The 24,767-nt window shown below is 37.0% G+C and overlaps 1 protein-coding gene across 1 annotated transcript in view; it reads right to left on the reverse strand.

The window, feature by feature from the left end:
- Positions 1-24,767, reverse strand: part of PRTFDC1 (phosphoribosyl transferase domain containing 1) — a 54,816-nt gene that overhangs the window by 24,241 nt on the left and 5,808 nt on the right. Inside the window, exons 2-3 of the mRNA XM_010007021.1 lie at positions 21,168-21,274; positions 18,057-18,240 (exon numbers count right to left, since the gene is read on the reverse strand). Of these exons, the coding sequence (XP_010005323.1) occupies positions 18,057-18,240; positions 21,168-21,274 (291 nt within the window). The remainder of the gene's footprint in view (positions 1-18,056; positions 18,241-21,167; positions 21,275-24,767) is intronic.

Raw genomic sequence — 24,767 nt, forward strand, 5'->3', positions numbered from 1 at the left:
ATGAAGGTTACATCCCATATGTGTTCTAAGATAAGTTTCAACATTTCTCCTGTTTTTGTAAAGACAAATAGATAGAAAAAAAACCCAAAAGCAAGAAACTGATTTCTCAGAAGATTATTTTTAAACTAACTAAAAAGTGGAGATAGAGAAAATTTTACATTCAGACTTAGCAAGCATAAGCCTTTTGTTGCAGAGCAAGACAGGTCACTCTCCAAAAGTCAGAGACATATTCAGGTCAAGACTATAAAAAGCAGGTAGTTGCTAATATCTATCATGGCATGTGTAACCAGGCAGCGACAAAATATTTTTTCATTTCCAAATGAGAAAGACTGGAATTTAAGTAACAACTACCATACATGAATTACTGAAGGGGCAGTTTGCCCTTAGTTGCTAGAATAAAAATAGAGAAAACCAAAACAGAACAAACACAACAGTGAGGTGCGATGATTAATGTATTTATTTATTTTCAACTAAAAAAAATCTCTTTCAGCAGTCTTCACAGAAGCACTGTTTCCTTTGCACTTGGTATTTCTGGCTCCAGCTGAAAGGAAGATGCTGAAATAGCATCTTGATTGCTGGCAAGCAGTTAAGCAAACACAAACGCCACTGAGAGCTGGGGGATCAGAGCATCCCATCAATGTGCATATTTACACATCGACTCTTGTGACACCACTGCACAAAATTATGAAAATTCTCATGTTCTGACTGGAGAACAATTGCTGTCAGAGGACAGGGCTATGTATTAACTGCATCTAAAAACCATATAGAAAAATACAGCTCAGAACCCTCCAGTCAAGGTGCTTTCAAGAAATTTAAAGAAATTACTTGCATCATGCAATTCACTGCAAAAAAAACCCAAACAGGTAATTTATTTTAATGCCATTTGTAACAATCTCTACATTTATCAATTAACTCCTTCTGCAAAGTACATACCTGCCAAACAGCAACCCTCCATACTACCATGTCACGTTACCACAATCATAATGTTCATTATGGTTGCCATGGGAACTTCTCAATGCTTTTTTCTGAGTTCTCTGTTTATAATCTCAAAGTAACACTGCACTAAATGTCAAGTATAAAGTACAATAAATGTCAGGAAAGAAAAAAAACTTTGGTACTGTTTCATTCAATATCAATTACTGTCAATTCAGAAGTGTTTAGTTTTCATTGTCTCAAGTAATTCAGAGCTGTTTTTTTTTTCCTTTTGGAGTTGTTTCATACCTTCACAAAATGGATAAGATTGAGTCTCTAGGACTTCTTGTAAATGCAGAGCCGTGAATTAAAGGTTCATTTTCTATCTCACAAAGTTCCTCAGTACTTGCCTTCTAACATCCCTAAGCCCTATCAACACTATTTTTGCTGTTAAATGGTTCACACTCAATATAATGTCCCAGTAGGAGACATATAAAACTCACACTATGTTTTGGTTAATGCAACACAAAACTTATTGAAGCTGTTTATAACAAGACATGATCCTTTTCAAAGCATCCCAAGCTATATCTGTAATACAGCATTTCTGGTTTTTTTTCTTTGATTAATAAATCTGCATTTTCCAGGATAAATCTCAATTTATTTATTTTTACTTGCAGTGTTGTGCTTTTTCACTTCTTCATTTTATAGTATAATTTTATTTAATTTAGACATTGTCAATATACATCTTTAGATCCTATGAATACTTGATGAACGAAAGCAAGAATGTTGCTATTTCCACCGCTGTTCTCCAAGGCATGAAAGATAAACTTTGGCTTTCTATGTTGATTTGAAGTATAGATATTTAAATTCCATCTATACAAAGTCATGTCTTTTGAAGTGGGTGGGGCACAGAATTATTACATCTCTTTTATATCTCCTGAGATCAACACTTGGACATAGTTCAAGTTACAAGTGAAATGAGTTGGGTGGTCTCAGGAAAATTTCTTATAAACAGCATTGCTTCTCTGAAAATTGCACCAAACTGTGAACATCTGTTACTCTTCTAAAGAAAGAGAATCTGGAGTGCATTAATGCAGGCCTCACTGAAACAAATATTATTTAATTGTGGGGAAAAAAAAAAAAAAGTGCCTCTAACATAACCAGTTAATTACATAACTAAATGATTAAATATGGACACCAGGTCATTACCACATGTTTATTTACTACAGTCTGCATAGATCATACGGAATTTCTTGGAAAAAAAAAACACCTTTTCCCTCACAATTAATCAGGGAAACTTAACAAAAAAAGATGTGACTATTAGACCTCTCCTGTTTTGCTTTAATAAAATCATAGAATCATAGAACTATTCAGGGTGGAAAAGACCCTTGGGATCACCAAGTCCAACCATCATCCCTGCTCTACAAAGTTCTCCCCTAAACCATATCCACCAACACCACATTCAAACAACTGTTAAACACATCCAGGGATGGTGACTCAACCACCTCCCTGGGCAGCCTATTCCAGTGTCTGACCAGTCTCTCCATGAAGGAGTATTTCCTAATGTTCAATCTAAACCTACCCTGTTGCAGCTTGAAATCATTCCCTCTTGTTCTGTCACTGATTACCTGTGAAAAGAGGCCAGCACCAACCTCTCTACAATGACAAGAGGCTTTTCAAAATGTCAAGTCATTAGTTTTAATGGGCATCAGGGAAAAAATTATATAAGGGTGGAGGTCTGCTCAGTGTCCTAAGATGTAAGAGATTTTTGTAATTATATCTAATTTCCAAGTTGAAAAATTATTCTCTGACAAATGGGGACTCTTAAGACACAGATCTATGGTAGATCATACAGAAGAATCATGTGCTAATGTGTTTTCATTATCCAATTTTTCCTTTTTCTAATATAAGTGAGTTTAAACCTAGATCCACCTGCCATTAATGGGAGTTGCAGTCTTGCACTGCTTCCACCCTACTACATGTTTCTTAATTTTCAAATAACATGTGTTTGAGAACATCACAGTCTGGTTTTAGATAACTGAGGGAGGTGGGTGGGAAACAAACCTAAACTGAAAAGCCTCCAAAAACCCAGATGCCAAATTATTTTTGTGATATTTTCTCCTCCTCCACTATCCATCTACTTTACCAACAGTCCCATTCATTACTCCACAATTCTTACCTGAATGAACCAAAAGGTGAGCCCAGCCTCACTGGTGCCCCATCAAACTCCCCTGCGAGCTGGTCACAGCCTTTAGGGCTGAGTGCTTGATCCAACAGATCATCTACTCATCCAGGCCATGAGCAGCCAGGTTTTTTTACGAGAGTTCTGTGGGGAACTGTGTCAAATGCTTTTTGGAGGTCCAGATAGACAATATCCACAGCCTTTCCTCGTCCAATAGTCAGGTCATCAGGTTATAAAAGGAGATAAGGTTTGTCAGGCAGGACCTGCCTTTCATAAACCATGAAACTGTGCTGACTGGGCCTGATCCCCTCATTATCCTCTAGATGTCTTCTAATAACACTCAAGATGATCTGCTCCATGACCTTCCCTGGTACCGAGGTCAGACTGACAGGTCTACAGTTTCCTTGATCCTCCTTTCTGTCTTTCTTATAGATGGGTCTTACATTTGCTACGCTCCAGTCCATTGCATTTGATACTGGAGGAAGGATAGTGACTGGGTAGGCTGCACTAAAAGTAGCTTTGAAGGTGATCTGAACAGCTACATTTTGAATGGCACTGAGGGAACAAGGTGGATGGTATTAAAGCCAAAGAGGAGATGACGATTAACAAGGTATTATGAAGATTTGAACAAAATTCTTGCTAGTTCATACAGTGAAGAAAAGCTGAGACTTTGAAACATCACATGGATACAACTGACGGATTAAAAATTTTCAGATACATGGCTACAATACACTGCTGCAACAAAACTGAAAATTACAGAAAACCCAAGCAGAACTTGTGTACTCTGGCATACAAGTTAACACCTATTAGTTATGTTTTTCAATTGAGAAAAAGCATACTGCTCAGATGAAAGCAGAGCAGACATGACAAGAAACTTCTTTCCACTTCATACCTTTCAAAAATGAAACCAGAGAAGCAATGTCTTATTACATTCTTTAAAGAGAAAATTACTTCTTTGAGACTTACTGTGGCAAACTGATTAATTATACACCCAAGCTTTCTGCATTAAAAAAAAAATAGCATTGCAGAAATTAATTGCAGGTATTGGCAGAGTTTAGATAGATGTATCTGCAATTATAATAACTTCTGCTTTGAAATTACATACTGTTCAATAACTATAATAATCTTTTGCTACATGACCATGCTTTACCATCTCAGTCATAAACATGATAATTAAAATGAAAACTTTTATGTTCCAGTTTGGATGCTGACACCCTAGTATGAAACCTAATTGCTTTGCAGCCTGCCTCCTGAGAAGTGCTTCAATATATGAGTAAGATGGCTGGGGAAGCAGCAGTATGGCATATACATCACCTGGTAACCCATTTTGACTACTAGGTCAAGCCAAACTGATATATAAAGCATATTAGCCAAAGAAAGAAAATCCATGGAGTGGCGATACATAAGATGCCATACTTAGAAGCAACACACACTTAAACTGGTACCACTATGGGTTTCTTCTAAAGAACAACAGCTAAGAACAAAGGACCCTAAGACTGTAGGTCAGTACATGGACTGTCATGGTTTCATAGCAGGGACCTAGAAGGACTATCCAGACTCAAGTATCAGCATTCAGAGGACAACTAGTAAGTACTGTTAAGCTGGAAACTTGTGCAAATGAGTGGGAATGATAAGGATCACTTCCCTGTAAAGACTGGAAAGCATGCCTCTGCTTCCCCAGAATGAAATGTACACCACCAAAAGGCAGACTGAAACCTCCAGGGCACACCCACATTCAAAATAATCAAGTGCAGGGTCACTGATATATTCGTAGGAGGTGCTTTGAAAATCTTGCAAACAAGCCAACAGTGATGAACCAACTGGAAATCAAATACAGTAAACTGGCATACACCCACTGTTGGAACATCACCTATCCTACAGGGACAGTAAAGGTACATTTGCACTGAAGCACTAATGTTTTGTGTACTTCTGTTAGCTTTAAAGTTGAGATAACAATGCCTTCTAGAGCTGCTTAGTAACTGCACCGCTGACTATGATGGGCTGAGATCTGTCTTACTGCTATTGCCAGCATAACCTCAGACAGTAAATTTTAAACTGGTGTAGGTTTATCTATCTGAGCTCCAGTTACTGCAATGTAAGACATATTATACATCTCTATGGTCTACGGTATAACTAATATGAAGATTTCACTTATTTTGTATTCCTTTTCTTCCTTGTTGCTCCTTAACAAAAAACTCCACCGCACAGCTTTGGAAGTGCTTGAGGTTCAGGCTAGTCTGTCCAGTGCCAGGGAAGGCTGGAGTTCTGCAACGAGGAAGTTGGCTTTGGGCAGAGAAACACAAACAGTGAACTTACTGGCAGCAAGGTCCTCCTTATCAGCTGACCTGGGGTAATGTGTATGCTTCTTCCCTGCTGTAAAAGCAAGGCAGATCATTCAGCTTCAACAACTCTCAGGGTAACAGCAAGTTATTAAACTTCATAAATAGGATTGTTTACAATAATCTGTTCACATATTCTCTAATTTATTTTGTACCAGGACTCTTGCATACCTTCTCTGTGTTTAATTCAAAGAAGGCAAGACATCTTAAAATAGATACTAGAAAATTCATCCCCTCTAAGTATTGCTTCCACGAACATTCTCTGGTGTCTAATGAAGCACTGAAACTTTTCCCTTCCTAAAAAGGAATTTGGAATTGATTTCTCTTGTGTGTACTCTCAGACATCAACAGAAGTGAACTCACATGCAATGTTAATGCAGTTACCATCGGTTAATAAAGATTACACCACGAACTAAGAACAAATTTGCAAATGCAAATATTAACAGCTGTAAATTCTTTACACGCTTATTTTGCTGGAAGCATGTGTTCAACATGGTATTTCTACTGAAGTTCTGTAGATGTACAGAATATAGATCACAGAATTGCTGGAGTTGGAAGGGACCTCTAGAGATCATGTAGTCCAACTCTCCCACTGGAGTAGGATAATTTAGAGCACTTTACACAGGACTGTATCCAGGGGAGTTTTGAGTATCTCCAGAGATGGAGGCTCCACAACTCTCTTGGGCAGCCTATTCCAGTGCTCCATCACCCTCACTATAAAGAGGTTCCAAGTAAAAATCAGAAAAAACTTCTTTACTGTGAGAGTGACAGAGCACTGGAACAGGCTGCCCAGAGAGGTAGTGGAGTCTCCTTCACTGGAGACATTCAAAACCCACCTGGACACGTTCCTGTGTGACGTCCTCTAGGTGATCCTGCTCTGGCAGGGGGGCTGGACTAGATGATCTTTCCAGGTCCCCTCCAACACCTAAGATTCTGTGATTCTGTGAAGTTTTTCCTCATATTTAAATGGAATTTCCTATGTTCCAACTTGTACCTGTTGCCCCTCATTCTGATACTGGGAACTACTGAGAAGAGCCTGTCTTCGTCTTCCTTGCACTCACCCTTCATATACTCACATACATTACATCTCCATATTTTAAATGTTTTCAAATAAAGAAGATTTTCTAGAAACACGACTGCATACATGATCTATCCCTGTAGTTTTATTGTGGGTAAACCTTCCCTTAAAATACCTAGACAGAAATATTACTTCAGTTTTATTGGCATCTCCAGGGAAAGGGCCAAACTGTTGTAAATTGCAGCAGAATTTAGACCAGCTAACTTGGCTAATAAGGATTATAAAGCATACATTATTTAATATTTTCCTTTCTAGTTCAGCAAATATGTTTTATATATTGCTTAGTTCAATGGGTCCAATGGGTTGTTTCATTTAAGAATGAGACAGCAAGACTGCAGCACCACATATAACTGTAAGGCACAAACAGCACCTGTACACTTAAAAAGATTAGCAAGAACTGAAATAAAGAACATGTGATACAGAATTTTTTTAATTGTATATAAATCAGAAACACAATACATCCTTAAAAGTCAGGTTACTTTCCACAAAGTGTAGTCCAAGGTTTTCTGGTGTTATAACTTTCCTGTTCAGCGAGAACAAGAGAAAACAGCTTTCTCTAGACTAAGCACAAAGCACTAACCTTCTGACCCTGACTATCAGCAGTTCTTAGGATTTGGTGATAAAAGGAAGGTAAGAGAAGAATCTTCAAATTTGTCAAATAGCCACAGGCTGAGAAAACAGATAGATAGGTGTAAGCAAGTTCACAAAAGATGAGACTGATAAAAACCTCAAACACTTAGTCCCTTCCAGCAATCTGGAGTCGAGTGTATCACTGACTCCTGCAATCTTGTAGTGCTCCCTTTCATATCACTCTGTTTAGTCCCTCGGCTAGTGACAACTTGGAAACTTAGATAACACTTCTTGCAAGGTTATTTTATAGTATCCCTTCTCTATTTAAATATTCTAACTTCAGTCTATCAAATGAGGAGTCAAAAGAATTCAGTGCTGGTCACACAGGTAAGCACTGCAATAATACAGTACTTCTTGTTATTGCTAGATTCCTTTAAAGTAATATTTTTGGTTTATGCCTTGCAGCACCCCTAGGGTGTGGCTCTGTGTGAACACTGCACATGCTATGATCTGTTACAAGAAACAGCATTTAAGAGATGCAAGTAAAAGAGTCATAGGATTCCTTGTGAAAATTAGAATCCTCCAGCTTATTTTAATCAATTTTGCACCATTTCAGACCTTAATATAAAAACCCACACACTAAACAGCATTAGTAGCATTCAAATAAGTAATCAAGGTGGTATTTTCCAATGTGTAAACATGTCATGGTGTTTTCAAATTAATCAGAGCTTATTTGTACGAAATTAGCAACCCTTATGTTCTGGACCTTTCTTACAGCTAAAAGCTTATCTCCCTATCACTGTAAAAATCTGTGAAGCAGGCTGAAAATACAGACTACAGTCTCTCCTAATGCTGACATCTAGTATTGCTGCAAATGTCGTAATTTAGTAGTAGCTTGCTGTATTTTTGGCTGAATATGAAACAAAAAATTTTACACAGACTAAACTTTAACTTCTTAGGCTTTGTAACAAACCACTGCTTTACAACAAATACTGTATGCATGGAACTTTAGAATTTGACCGTTAGAAAAGATGATCTCTTAAATGCTTTTAATGAAATCCCTTGATGCTTTGAACCTGTTCTAAAACTGACCAATTTAAAAAATATCCACAGTCTCAAATGTTAAGATGTTCTGGAAACCTGGATTTGCTTATTTTTAAAATAAAAATTGAAATATTTTGAAATAAAAATTGAAATATTTTGAAATATTTAAGCTCACAAGAATAAGTTTATTAAAAAAAAACTTCAAAAAAATTAACTTGAGATCGAAAACTCCATTTACACATAGTAGTTCTGCCCTCTGTAACATACTGTAATCTAAAACATTTATTTCAAATTGCAAAACATTTTTAAAAGGAAAACATTACATCCTGTTAGAAAAATGTGACCTTTGAGGAGACAAATTTCTCCAGAAAGATTAGAAAATACCTCTTACGGAGTTTGCATTAGATCTGAAGTCCAGCGTAACAGTGTAGCAACCCAAATACAGGGAAACTGTAAATTTCTTTCAGTTAGAAAAAAAGAATTTCACAGCTGAAAATCACAAATCAATCTAAAGGAAGGTAACACCTAAGCAGGGAACAGGAGATAAAAGTGAAAAGTATCTTGACAAGGCAAGTAATTTCTTGCTTTAATATGCCCCATGAATGCCTTAAAACAATATTTTGATACTGCTGGAGAGCTGTAGCACAGCTCAGTACCAGGCTGCCTTCACTGTCACATCTGTTCTCGTTCTGTCCCCATGGCAATCAGGCCGCTTCCTACTCAGCTCTCCCCCAGCTGAGCTGTTTGGTTCTCCCGAACCTCTTATATATGAGTCATTGAAACACTTACTCATACTTAAAACAAATCACCAAGGATTCAGATGGTGCTAACATATTTAAGTGGTGTGTAGGTGTGTTATCTGATGCATCCAGTTACAGAGATCACCCCTCTTTGAGTAAGTTTTACATTACAGATAAACTTGATAAACTGAGTGCAATATAGGCTTATTATAACCTTTCCTGAACTGTGCCCATAAATTAACGCCTACTTATATTATTAGCAACACTTCAAGCCCCTAAGCAGTGTCCAGCAGGAAAATACTGTTTGTTTGAATTAAAATAACTTAAATCAGAAACATTTTCTTACTCTTCACACTCAACAACCTTGGGCAAGTGATGAGTTTTAGCTCTCGTATTTCACAACGCTGCCATCACGTTAAATGGAAGCTCTAGATGCCTAGAAAGGAGAGCATCTGCCTCCAGATCTGAGAAGTTTCATGACACTGAGTTTTAAGGTCACATTTTATTACACATAGTATAGCCTTCTTCCATTTGCCTTAGAACACTACGAAAAGTAGGTTGGTTCACAAAAATAATGAGGTTTGAAATATCCATGCTCCCTCTGATGCCTCTGAAACTTATCTCTCAGACAAATAAGAGGGGAGTCTGAGGTTTGCACACTTGGTAATGAGCATCCCTTGACTATGGGCAGACTTCTTTTTCCATCAAGAGCTGTGCTGATGACAGAAGTTACTGCCCACAAGCTGTCCTCAGCTGTTTTTAACTCCCTGTGGCAGGGGCTACTACCAGGCTGAAATACGTGTGTGCATCTGGGTCAGTAAAAATGAACCCAGCAAGCTGAAGTGATTCAAATAGGTCTCTCATAAAAGGTCTCATTTGGGCTGAGACAGAAAGTCCTCAGAAGCAGCGGAGCTGGCAGGAAGGCACTGCAGACCCTGAGCAATGAACTGGAGACTGTCATTGTTCCAGCCCTTGCAGATGCAGTCAGAAAACAGACCCATTTTCAGTGTCTTCATTTTCAGACCAAACCACTAACTATCTGTATCTGAGGTACAGATGAATATGGCAGGAGAGCTTATTCTCAAAGTTGCCTGAATTACACTGTAGATGCAGGTTCAGTCTAATAACAGCATCCACAATTTAACCAATGAGATTCCTGTTCTTCTCATTACATTTTTGTAAATTTCTTCAAAAAATTAATCATGTAGTTGCAAGAATAAGCTTTAGGGACAACTTCCGCTAACACATGTTCAACTGCTTTTCTGAAAAGCCTTACTGTCTCTGAGGCTGACATTTTGCAGTAAGACATTGCTGCACGTAGAAGTGTTTTTTGTCTCTTTCATGAAAAATATTCTATTTTTAAATACGTCTTAACACTTGGAAAATGAACATTGAACACAGTTATAAGGACTGTGAGTTGTAGAATCTCCAAACATTCTATCCACCTAAAACATGGTGTTTCCACTCTTCCTTTCCTTCTTAACCATCTCAGGTCTTATTAAGTTTCATGAAATAACTGGGATACAGACATAGCATCAGTGCCTGCTGAAGACTCACGAGTATCTTTGGCTTAGGACTGTAAAGGACATTCTACTCATTTTAGCAGGTTTGAACACTTCACAGAGCTTTCACTCAAAAAGATGCAAATGCTATTTTATCCATTCATAGCCATGAAAAATAGCCATAAAATCCCTTTGGCAATTTTTGGCAGCAGATTTCTAGTCCCAAATCTCTCATCTTTAGCTTGCCCGTAAGATCTATTTGGCAGCACTATCTACAATCACAAGAACACACTTCTAAGAACAGCAATGACTTTAAGGTCCATATCCTTGATACTGGTAGCTTCTGTGGACTAAATTAACGTCATATTTTTGTTGCCTATTACTATCTAAAAGCAATTCACACTACAAAATCCTCTCTACAGGTGTACACTATCTACAGTGCTGACTGTAACCCATGCCTCTGAAAAAGGTTAAAAGAATCATAGAATCTTAGGGGTTGGAGTATATTTTAGTTTTTTAATGTCTACTACACACACAACTTCTCTCCAAATCAAATAAACCACAGTTTGTCTATTCTGAAAATACTTGTTGCAGGTCAAATTAATAATTCACAGATAATCTGGAGTTCCATCCTGTGAAATTATTGCATAATTTGCCCTTCAAGCTGATACAAATTCATTCTACCAGGTAGGCTGCAATTTGTAATCCTTCCAGGGCGACTCAGTCCAGAAAATGACACAGTCATCAGCTAAACTTGGCACATGAAGCAAAATAAAGGGAACTCGCAACTTGCCCAAGAAAAAGCCTGTAAGTGCAAAAGCTAATGTGGATTCTCTTTCATCTCAGGATGCATATTTTTCTCAGGAGATCATAAGTTCTGTTTTCATGACACACAGGAATGGAGATAAACAATCATTGTAACACTGGTGTACAGTTTGGGTATAGATATGAATCAGTAAATCCACGCAGTACACCTAGTTGTTTCTTCTGTGTTGCTAAATGAATAAAACCATTTTGAAGTGACTTGCTTTTTAGGATCAGGATGACAACATTCTGTTGTCAGGTTCATACTGATCATAAAAAAAAACCACACAAGTTCTGAACTGTAAAATTATACTGAATAAGGACCAGTTATTATGCAAAGCAGGAATAGACCTTTGCACTGTTCTCTGCTTTGATGATAGTCTGATGCTTCATGCTGTTGTGTTTTTTTAAGATATAAGTATTTAGTAATGGTGTATGAGAAGTAAACGTAGAGGACAGAAACATAAATTATTTTACTACATTTACCAGTGGACTTTCAACATACTCACTATAAAATCCCTCTGTTGCTTTACACCTACAGAAAAGAGATTTGCCAGAACTATTTACTGAGATGGCTTTATATAGTCAAACATTCAGATTTCTACTAAACAGTGCTTGTTTTGTTGCATGTTTTCAGAATATTGCAACAGTAATGGTCCTGTTTATGCCAAGATTAACAACCAACAGTTGTAAATATATTTCAAACAAATGGAGGCTGAAGAGGAAACAGATCATATAAACGGATTTGTTTGTGAACAGACTTCAGGGAAACCATTGTACATGGATAACAACTCAGAGATTTTTTCATTAGTTATGTTCTGGAAACCAGAAATAATATATTTATTTTAAATAATGACATTAGTTGACCAAATCCACATAATCCTCTAGAAGTTTCCCCCAAGCAAGCAATAGGTCTTTGAAGTTAATTAATATTTTTCAGGATGATTTTCAACAGTATCTTATTGATGTTCTTCTATATTCTTCTATAATCCACTATTCAGACACTATATGAAAAACAGATCAATATTCTGTAATCATCTATGTTCAAAATGGAATAAACAACTGTGATAACAATCAGGTTATCAACAATTCACATTCTAGCCTTTTTCAGAAGTGCACTGCACAATTTCATAGAATCGTAGAATGGTTTGGGTTGGATGAGACCTTTAAAGATCATCTAGTCCAACCCCTCTGCAATCATCAGGGACACTTTCAACTATATCAGGTTGCTCAATGCCCCATCCAACCCGGCCTTGAGCGTTTCCAGGGCTGGGGCATCTACCATGTCTCTGGGCAACCTGTTCCAGTGTTTCACCAACCTCACTGTAAATTTTTTTTTCCTTATATCCAGTCTGAATCTACCTTCTCTTAGCTTGAAACCATTACCCTTGTCCTATCGCAACAGGCCCTTCTAAAAAGTCTGTCCTTATATTTCTTATAGGCTCCCTTTAAGTATTGAAAGGCCACAATAAGGTCTCCCCAGAGTCTTCTCTTCTCCAGGCTGAACAACCCCAACATCCTTTCCTTATAGGAGAGGTGCTCCAGCCCTCTGATCATCTTCATAGCCATAGTCTGGACTCGAACAGGTCCATGTCTTTCCTGTACTGAGGACTCCAGAGCTGGATGCAGTACTCTCAAAGTTATTCAACATAACAGACCTTGTTTTCACAGTGTTATTTCAAAATAACAGAGACAACTAGTCTTCTATCACTTTAGTCCACACAGGAAAAAACAAAGAAATCACAAAAGTTTAAGGAAAATTATTGCTTTCACTCCTAGTTGAGCTCTCCATGGTTTTCAGTGAAAAAAAGCTATGCCACTGAGATTCACTTAACCTTCCCCAAAATGCGAGGTTTACTGTCATACTTACTTTGTAAAATACAGTGATTAAGAAAATCAAACAGACAACGATGGATGGGAACACTAAATGTTTCACAAGAACAGGAAGTAATGCATGTAGAAAGCACACTGGCCTGCCTAATAAAAGCTTCTGGTGTTCTTCCTTTCTTCCACCAGCTCCCACCACCAGTTTTGATGACTCTTAGTATGGTTCTTCCCATTTTTAGCTTCCATTATCTGTGTGCTGAAGAAGTCTTAATTCACATATTTTCTTTCTCTCCTAATGACAGGTTGCTGAGAACTTCTCAAGAAAGTCTACAGACTCCGCATACTGCCTCTGCTTCTCCACTTAATTTTTCAGATTCCTTTCTAAACTCAAATTTTGGTTTAACAATCACATTTGGCATACCCATGGATCAGGATTAGGTGATGCTATTGCATCTATTAGTAGTGGATTGATAAGCCAAATCATTCTCTTCTGTTTCAAGCTCTAACTGAGCCTTTACCTTTGTCAGCCTGTCTTAAATTGCTTCTTCCACTCTGAAGAAAGAGAAGCTCTAATTATTGTTTGTGAACACTCTAGTCTTCTCCTATGGTTCTCACACTATTTTTCTTAACTAAAAAATATCTCGTTCAGCCCTTCCCTTCATGATATCCACGTCCCTCTACTCCTTTCTTCACTCTCTCCTCAAACATTCTTTCTTGTCTAGTTGTATCTGTTAATTTGTAAACACCCTATCAAAACATCTTCCTGCTTCCTCTGTTGTATTTCCCTCTGGATTCTTCCGCATTAGTTCTTCAATCTGCTAAAGTTATCAATATCACAAACACATTAAAGAATTTCTGGATCCATGTTTCTCACCTCTCCTGCTGGTGTATTCTTCAGTCAGTGTTTCCAGAATACATCGTTTTCCTCTAAAACTTGGCATTCAGCTTTCCATACCTGCATCATACTTTGCATGAGGGCCACTCTAGTGGTTGTCTACCCACTATATTTACTCTCTCACTACTTTTGAACTCATTCAAAACACTGCATGTTTTCTTTGTTCTGCCTCATAGAACTCCGAGGTGCTGCTTCCCATTCAGATTTCTATAAGTGGATTTTATTTTCTTCTCCATCTACTTCCTGACTCTTACTCTTAAGTCTATGTGATAATTCCGTATCAGTTTATTCCTATCATCACATTTTCAAACTCTCACCTTTATGCTTTCTTTTAACTTGCTGGCTGTGCTAGATGCTTGTAAAGCCACCATACAGCCTCTAATCAAATCCCCACTTAAACCATGCCCTTTTTTTTACCTTCTTAAATACACAAAATTAAACAAGAACAAGTATATTGTATCATCTGTAAGTCTACAAGGAATGTTTCCTCCAAAAATCACATTTCTTTGGAGGAAAACTATTCAAGTATCTTCCAGTCATGATTCTTTTCCAGTTCATAATTATTTTTAATATGTCTTTCTGATTAAGAAGCCTTTAAAATCTGAGTTATCAAGTGTATCTTTGTAAATGGTATATTTCTCAATTTACATATATAAACTTTGTTTACAATTAAGCACACCAAATTTTTCCTTTTTTGAGCTACACCTGAGCCTCTTAAGTTTCCATCCACATGTATAAACTCCTTAATTTTCTCTACTATATCATTTTAGCATTCTAGTGAAAAAAAACCCAAAAAACCAACAACTAAACAAATGGAAAAATACGATAACATTTCTAGAGGAAATACAAATACGCTTTAGGACCAGGCTGCACCTCCAGTTTCAGTTTCAGAAATTCTATTAAAGATCTAAGAACTAATACTGATGTCTGTAGAATAAAAGTATTACAACCACATTAATTTTAGGTTACAGTTTCCTAAGGTGGATTCCACTTTTTTCCTAAATATAATAAGTAAAATATATTAAAAAAAATAAGTAAATTGAATCTTCCCACATTACCTGGGAATACATAGTAAATTCAGTAATCCGACATGCCAATTTGAGATAATGGAAGAAGACAACACTTGGAAAACACAGGGAAGTTTTTCACAAAAATATCCAAGCTTAGGCACATATGTCATTATAGACAGATAAAACCTTGCTCATTAATATCCAGAGAATCTAAAATAACTATGCTTTTAAAAAAAAATTAATTAATTTGTATTAAAAAGTAGAAAAAGGAAATTACATGTCAAACTTTCAGCTACTTAATAGGAAAGCAGAACTTAACATTGATTAAGTGTCTAAACTCTGAAATATGCTGACAGGTTTGAAAAACAAAGAACCACATAAAGCTTTTTTGCAATTTTTACAATCTATAATCATGTATTTATGCCAGACATCAAAGTACATTTTCCACGAATACTTTGGAGTTAAGATGCACTTTCACTGATGCTAAGATCTGACTTCGGGTCACAAATACATCCCATTTTTGCTACATGATTAAGTTATGAAATTCCACTTTAAATTACAACCTCTAAAAATCAACTAACCTTTCAGTATTGAAGTTGGAATGAGAAAAAAAGTCCCATGAGTTTCAGCTGAAATTAGTTGTTGGATTTAAACAGCTGGAGGGGGGAAAGGAGATGTATTTGAAGGAAGAGCAGCAGGACTCCCTTTAGGAGAGAAACAGAGAAGGATTAGTAAAAGGAAGCAGGATAAACAATGTGATAAGAACAGGGTCTATAAAATGAAGAAGGGATAAAGCACTAATAAGTCTTAACAGAAAGTGGAAAAGAAAAGAAAAGGCAAAGAGTGGAACAAGTGACGCTCCAAGACTTTATTTACATTTAAAAATGTAATTATTTGTCTCTGATTAAAGTGTAAAACACTGTGAGAGTTACGTTATTACAGATTAAACTGACATGGGAATCTCATTTAAGGCAGGCACATGGAGTCACTTAAAACTAGTAATAGCAAGTTCCTGACATGTTCTGACTACAGCTGGGTTGAAAAGGTAAAATTTCTCTAAAACCTGCAGCTGGACAGGACACAACAACAACTCAAAACACCAAGGATGGCAGATACTGGTAACAGTACGAATGGAATTAATCTACCAGTATTAATGTAATTCCAAATGTATACTGCAGAGTCATTCAGCTTCTCAAGACCAGGCAGATATCATGCACTGTTCCAAGCACTAAATCAAGCACAGCTTCAGGTTCTAAATTTATGACAACTGTTTGGAAGCACATATAAGAAAAAAAGGATTTATTTTCTAAAAACTGGATGCCAGCACTAGTCCTACAGAAGGCACAACCTTCCTGCTAAAATGAGGCTAAGATCTAAAATATGCACAGCTACTAAATGCTAGGATCATCTAAGACTTAGTCTTGATAATTGTATCCTTGCATAACAAAATTTGTATTGCAGCTTCAGCTTGATATGGTTTTATTTTATATCCTAAGCATTGATGTGAAGATTTCCACACTTCTACAACATAGCATCTCCTACTACTCATTGGTCATGGGTGAGTATGGCTAGTAAGAGTTGACTTGCCACCAAGGAAAGTTTTAGAACCAGGGTATCTTCATACTGGATAAGAGAACCCAATAGGAAAAGCAGGTGCATTACCTATATGCCAGGTGCAAAATCATAACTAATTTATGTAATTCCACTATTTACCAAGCAGTATTACTGAAGTGCCATCATAAGTACACAAAAAAAAAATGAGTATAATTTCCATGTGCTGGAAAGTGTGTAATACTAGTATTGCATATGCTCTTCACAGACCTGACTAATTCTTGAAAGAGAAGTCCCAAGACCGAATCCTATCAAATAGCTGTAAAAGCCTTTCATTTGCTTCTCTTCCATTACAGAAAAAAATCAGACTGGATTTGTGAAATTCAGAAGTTTATCATCACTGGGGTCAGAGCAAAATCCCAACCAATCAGCCTCTGTCTGTGGGAAGGATGTAGCATTATTGTGGGAACTATTAGACTCAGTTAATTGCATTTGTGCTCAGAAAGAACTTGTATTATCTCTCTATTTATTTAGTGTATGTAGGTATTTCCAGGACAACTTACTTCTAGAAATGCTCCCTCACTATGGAGTGTGAACTACAAGGTGAAATGTAAATGCACAGCTTATGTAAATAGAAACTGTAATCACACATTCTAAAAAAAAAGGCAGGTCATCTCACTGTCATTGTCTCACTGAAGCAAATGAATCATTGCTGCATAATTTCCTCTGAAGATACCAGAAGTCAATCCTTCAACGCTGGATATGGTTCACAGAGTTGTCAGGGTTGGAAGTGACCTCTGAAGATGATCTAGCCCAACCCTCCTGCTAGAGCAGGATCACCTACAGGAGGTCACACAGGAACATGTCAAGATGGGTTTTGAATGTCTCCATAGAAAGAGACTCCACAACCTCTCTGGGCAGCCTGTTCCAGTGCCCTGTTAATCTAACAATAAAGAACTTTTTCCTTATGTTTAACTTATGTTTAACCTCCTATGCTCCAGCTTGTCCTGTTGTTGGGACACTAGGAAAAAGAGTGGACCCATCCTCCTGACACCTGCCCTTTAGATATTTATAGGCATTTATTTCATTTTCTTACAAAACACTATCATCATCTAGTGGTATATCTTGCTACTACGTAAAATGCATGTTATGCAGATGAAAGCATTTCATTTACTTAACGTCAAACATTTAGAATAAGACTTGGGTTTATCATCTTGCAGTTACGCCAAACTATGGGGGTGGAAAAGGAAGTAACATAAAATAAAATTGACAGAACTGTTGAGGATTTGGGGAACAAACAACATGCCGACATTTTACATGATGGAAACTTGCATAATTTTCTGTCCAAAAGTGAAGACAGACTAAATAAGAAAAAACACCAGCTTGAGGATGATGCTTCATATCATCATTCATAATACCCATAAAATGACCCAAAAAAGGGTCATGAGCAAATATTTTGAAAGAAAACCTTACAGGTTTTTCAAACAAAAATTTTTTCACCCTGTTCTTACACAATTGTGGGGTGGGGAAATTCCCACTTACAAAAGTCCATTATTTATTTTGAACATAACCAGAATCTACATAAATAAATTACTGACTTACGTGGTAACTTTTCAGTCTAACAAAATCGACTTTCATGGAGATGAACCTTTCTGAATTTCTGCTGAGATTTTTAATGTGCTCCACAAGGTCAGCACAGAACTTGTAGCCACCTTTGAGGACACAGAGAACCACAATATCATTGTCTCCAATGTCTTGCATAATATCTTTGGCCAATCGTTCTGTCCTGGTGCAAAAAAAAATTAAGGATAAAATAACATTAGGTGCAGATTATCCAAGTTGATGGCATACTTTCCTTGGGGCTGCAAAGAAACATGCTGGTGAACATACAGCTTCACTGACAGTCTAAGTGCCTTGGCTTGACTGGGTTTGGATCAAGTTCAGAATAGGCAGACAGAGAGTGATGGATGCAAGACAGGAAGAATGAGAATCAAACTGGTCAACCCGAAATGCATAAATTCTCCACTTAAAAAAAGGGAGTAACACATCTCAGCATATGTTGAATTCATAAGCATTTCAGAGACTTCTGAGCAAAGAATGCAACTCAGCCTTCAGTTTTACCTCACATGAAACATCAATATAAAATATTCCAGTATTCCCTAACTCGTTGTGTTAATTACCACACAAGACCAATAAATTAAGTGAAAGATAGGGAAAAGAATGACTATAAATATTTCACACTGATGGGCTTTGGAAGACACTACTACCCCTACAATTTCAATAAAAACATACATAAACAGTATAAAGAAATGCAGTATCAATCACAATTTTACAAAACGTGTACATTATCACTACTTCAGGAAGAGAGCAAAGAGTTAAGTGACTTGTTCTGAGATCACACATGAAAACAATCAACATCATGCTCCAGTGAACCTGGAATTGCAGGGTTCCAGTATCTGCCCTCTCTCTGACAACTGCATTGCAAACGCAATGGCTGAAACCAAACAATACACATCTCTGCCACACAATATGTTTTCAAGGTAAAAATAATAAACACAAATGCTTATCTTAAGTAGCTTTCCTTTCTAAAGAACAAGGTGGATGGCATTTCTAGACCTAAAATGGGGTAGCAAGTCACTTCTAGATGTAAACCAGGTATCAACAGAAAACTGAACCATGTAACTTGATGTTTTGAGGAAAAACAGCTCAGTGCATTGTTTCTCTAAACACTTTTGCTGGAAATTTCTTTGATACCACTCTGAATAAAATCAGTAGTTTCAATGAGAGTGAACTTCTTGACAGGATGCAATTTATTAAATAATCCTGTAAATTATCCCATGTCTTTCATGACTGCATTTTTCATACTTTTTTTTTTCTCTCTGCCCACTGAAATATGGGAATCCATTTTTCAAACGGATTCAAATACACTGAACTTTAGTGACACCTACATGTATGCATGTACTGGAGAAGAAAAAGCTCTAAACTGAAGAGAATAGATTAATTAAGAGCAAAGGCTGTCACTTCATTTTTGTATCTTTGTATTTGTAATGCTTAACTAAATTCCATATAGCAGCCATTAGTATTTTTTAGATTTGAAAGATAGAAGATATCATTAGATCATCTTGCTTAGTTTAAATATGTAATTCCTTTTACTGGTGTAAGAATGAAGATCAGTAAGAATTTCACTTACTTACTTTACTGAAGATTAGTAAAATACTATTTTACCATTTTATCAAGTCTGAGCATCATGGGGAAAAACTTTAATTAAGAAAAAATATTTGTTGGGTGATTTTAATTGTTTTATATTCTTCCTCAGATTGTCTGAGGAGCTGAAATTTAAAAAAATTCCAAAGATTGTTTTGGATTTTAAGAGTATTAGTTCCAGCATTGACAAAAATGTACTCATTTCGATTTTTAAATAAAATCACACTTTTTTTTTTTTAACCTACATTTAGTTGCTACCAACTGAGAAGAATTTTATCAATGAGACTTCTTCCTACATGAAAATTTTGCATGAACACAATATATTTGGTTCTGTGTCCTTTTCATTAGAACAGAATTGATCTTTTCTGCTGAATTTAGAAAGAACAGTAGAGTTCATTCTGTTCAAGTACAAATTCAATGCATACTTCAAACAAATTTATATTGCATTATATGAGAACTGAAGATATAACCTATTTATTTTAATAAAAGGAATTCAAAGTCAGTTGACCATAGCCAAAAGAGATGAAAAATTCAACACAATGGTAACAGGAAAGGCAACAAAATAAAGCTTGTGTTTAAGAACAAATGCAAGAATCATAACTCTTCCTTATGATGAATGTTCCAAGGAGTTACAACCACTTCAGTACTTGCAACCAGCTGTTTTAATGTGGTAGGTTGAAAGCTGCAGGCTAAAAGTGTCCCAAGAAATTCCATTCAGATATTCCAAATAAATGCAATGTTTAAAATTACTATTTCCATTTTGGAATTTTATATATTTTTTTAACAGAACATCAAGATAGTAACTGAGTGTGAACACTGAGCTGGACTACCACAAATACCAAAGCACTGTTAAATGCCCACACTGAGACCACATGGGAACCACTACAAGGTAAGGAAACAGGGATGATCAAGCTTTCCCACTGGCACCCTCCAAACCTACAATCAGGACCCAAACTGTCTGTGACAAACTTACAGTTGTGCTGAATGACAGAAGTCAATGGTGCAGTTAGGAACAGTTTAATTGGGACTGCTGATCTGTACTAGGGAGTTGGCAGAAGTTGTACGTAACTGAACGCAAATTTTGGTCCTTTTTGTATTAAAAATACAGGATGGTTAGAGTGCAAGTGGGACATTCAAATATAACTGTATGAAAAGCTTTGTACTTACCCTTCCACTTCCAGCTCTCTTGTAATTTACATACCAATGCTGATTTCACTATATGGTCACACTTTTCCTTTTGTGGGACCCCTGTCTCATTCAACATCCAAGTTAGAAATTAGGTGAAAGAAATCAGACAGGGAACTGCTAAGACAACTGCAAGTTGTCTTAGCATTTCCTAACCTTCAAGCATTTTTTTACTTTCCAAATTAAATTATTGGTAATTGGTAACTGCTAAGATATTTTAGGACAAATGTTATATACACACTGCCTGGATGACATGCCTTCTAAAAATAATACTAGCTACTACTGACCAAAAAATTTACTTAGTAACATTCAAACTAGACATACCTGTCAACAATTATGCCATGAGGTATAAGTACATATTCCAGATCTCCACAGTAGTGCTGAGGATAAGTGAACAAATCCAGACTGTATCCAGGCCAATTGTCTGAAATCTGAATATCAGGTAATTCTGTTCAGAATACTTCATGGTATTTGACAATATGTAACTGATATAAAATCAGTGTTTCTGTACACTCTATTGGATTAATTAATTGTATGTCATACTCTCTTCCAGTTAAACTCACTATTTCACTTTTCCTATTAATTACTTTGCCTCCCTGTATATCTCAGAAATCAAATGCTACAGTTTCTTCCCCACAGAACATGGGAAATTTCACCTGAAATTGCAAAAAACTAGAGAGAAAGTTTAACATGTGACTAATTAATATTAGACCAGTGGCTAGTCTAATTTCTTACTACCTTCAATCTCAAAATGCAAATATAAGATTATCAGTAAGAACGGATTCTCCAACAGGAGATTCAGACAATGACATTAAGAGTTACAAATCATGTTAAAAATATACATTTCTGGCTTAGAGGTGTTTCAAAGTTGCACATAAATAAATATTCTACATAAGAAACAGCACACAGAATAAATTGTGTGGTTCTTGGATGCTATCTGTATAGATCAGTGGAAGACTGTGCTTCTTGCCAAAAGTGAGGCTTTTAATTAAGGTAAGTTATCAAAGATAAGTGATCACAAAATTTTCACATCTCACCTCACTATCAGCTAGTCTGTAAATAATGTATTTACATAAAAAAGATTTTACACATTTAATATATGTTAGTTCTCACAGCATATAGTGGCAGTAAAGATTTAGGGCAACAGGTAAAGGCTTCAGAAAGCTATGAAGATGCAAGGTCATCAGCACAAGAACTAAACAAATTCTAAAACAACAATTTTCACAATTCCTTCTGAAAGACAAGACTGGCAGGCTCACAAGGTATCTCAGAATCATTGCAAAGCTTTGCTTCAATATTGGTTCAGGACAAAAAGTGACACCTAATAGGTTTTCTCTACAATCATATTCTTCAAGTCACATACTGTCTTTCTTATTTCTCCAGCTTGCCCACATGAATCTTGAGTAGAAGGATAAATGGTGAGAAACTTGCCTTTCTTAAGCGCACGTCTTAGTGGCATTTCTGCTAAATATAGCCTTTAAAGGACCACCACTGAAACCAACTTTAGCTTACAATTTCTTGTATTAGAACAATAAATCATGTCCCAAAAACATCTAGGCTAACACAGCATATTTGATGTTAAGCTATTCCTTCACATCTAGTCTTCTTGACCCTAGTTATAGCCCTTCCGTAAGCTGTACTGAAGTATGCTGAGTCATGGATTTTTGTTTGATTGGGTTTTTTTGTGTATTCATTGACACCTACACACATCTTGACTGTCGTGTTTTCTTAACTCTGCCCAGTAGTTTCTGTATAAAAAATCAGTTATTTGTTGGTAACTACTACTTGCCCATAAAGAGCATGACTTAGAGATCACTGGAATTAATGAAAGCATTTCCCCTGACTTAGACATGCCTTGAAACTACACAAAGAAAAAAGTTGCTTAGTTATGTTCCTCATTTCCACACAAACAGATTATAAATATCCTCCCTGGCGAGGATTTTAAGTAGAGTCAAATCCTGCTCTAAAAACAGTGCTGCAGTCCTGGGAAGCCTATTTTCCCATCTTCATTTTCAGTACATAAGGGTGGCTGACAGTTTTTAGATGTTTTGTAGCAATGAACTGCCTCACCTGGTTTTGTTCAAAAGCATTTTAACATAAAATGAAACAATTTCAGATAGCGCTTTAAATTTCAATAGCACTATAAACATTGATGAAAACCTCTGTCGCTATCACTTGCTTCTACATTCTCATCAAATTGCATGTTTTTTGTGTCATGCAGGACATCAAACTACATGGATAGAAAATATTCAGAATTCATACAAACCAATAGCCTTTACTTAGGTTACAGTAAGTCTTTTCTGGATGAGGATGAAACTTTCATTCTACTATCTATCCTTATGGTTGTCTTGAATAAAAGAACATAAACTGCATCACTTTTCAACAATACTGAAGTTCTCATTTACAAGGGATCACTAGCATTTGACTAATAAAGATTAAATTCACATGTACTTTCTAATTAATTATTCATATAATATAAGGCCATTTCATACCCTTCTTTATTTTGAACAGGCATTTCCTAAAAGTAAGGCTTAGAAATTTTCATTTATTCTGAAGCTATTCACAATGTTATAAGACAATTTTCTAGTAACTGTAAAGTGTGATTATCCTCAGTTTAATAGCTAAACATATAAAAATATTTTCCCCAAATTAAACTCAACTTCTATGTATTTCTAGCTTTAGCCCTTAAAAATATGAAATATTTGTGATTGTGCCAATAAAAAGACAGTATTCAACTGGATAAATAAATATATATGCTAAATATATTGACACACAACATCAGAGAAGTCCTACAGTGAAATAAAGTGCCCTTTCTAAAGTTCAGGCTTAGTATGCCCAAGTAGCCCAACAGAAATTCTTCAGTAGCTCTTTACAAAGTTGATGTGAATATCTACAAAAAGTGATACAAATACGTGACAATACCAGAAATGCCTTATGCCTTGAGGCGTAAGAAAGAAGCTGAAGACATTCAAGTGGAACAACATCGCTAGTTTTGTTGTCTGGGTGGTTCTCGTGACATCTGAGCACAGTGCTTCCTTCTAAGGAACAACAATCTGGATTCTGCTTGTGTATAAAATTAGGGAGCAAGCATCCAGCAAAGCCCAGCTTTTGTAAACTTAAATCCTAGTGTGCTGGCCTTACTTTTGGTAGGTTTTTTGGGGGCTGTGGAGTGTATGCACGTAGGCAAGCGGAAGGGATGAGATCAGTTCAGCAGAATATTGTGAGCACTCATCCCCTCCCTCACAATATCCTCACGTTGCTTTTGGCACTAAACACAGTCATCCACTTTAAAAATGCCATTTATTACACAGGTGTCAGGAGAGGTGGCTGATGCACGGTAGCTTCTGACAGAGCTTGAACACAGAACGGTGGGTTTCTTCGGTAGTGGGGCTGAGGAGATGCTGGCGCGGACGGGGCGTGAGGGCTGCCCAGCCCTGGGCCGCCACCCGGGCAGCCATGCTGCAACTTGGTTAAAATCTCAACACCACAATAAAGTAAAACCGTAACTAAGGCGGTGGCAGCGATGCTATATGCTTCACAGGATAACGTGTTTTTTTTCCCTCAGTTAATTTTTGCATGATTTATTCAGGCCCACAGGTAACTCAAAACACGCTGCCTAAGTTCAAGGTTATTCCCACCCCAGCAGAATGAGGAGCAGCCCTAACAGCGGGCATGGCAGCCCCCCAGCTGCCACGGGGCCCGAGTGCTGTCCCAAAAGCGGGGTCAGTCACCTCCACACACAGAGCAGACACTTGCTTTAAGATCCGTTTCGGGTGGGAGCCAGACTCGGCGGGACCCCTGGGGATCCCGATCTCCACTCCTCAGACAGCCCCGCGAAACGCACCGGGTACTTCAGGGCCGTATTCACACAGAGGAAGACAAAAGCCCAAGAAGCGCGGGGAGCCCGCGGGCCTGCCCGCCTCG

The sequence above is a fragment of the Chaetura pelagica genome, unplaced genomic scaffold, assembly GCF_000747805.2.
Source record: "Chaetura pelagica isolate M959 unplaced genomic scaffold, ChaPel_1.0 scaffold17, whole genome shotgun sequence".
Classification (NCBI taxonomy): Eukaryota; Metazoa; Chordata; class Aves; order Apodiformes; family Apodidae; genus Chaetura; species Chaetura pelagica.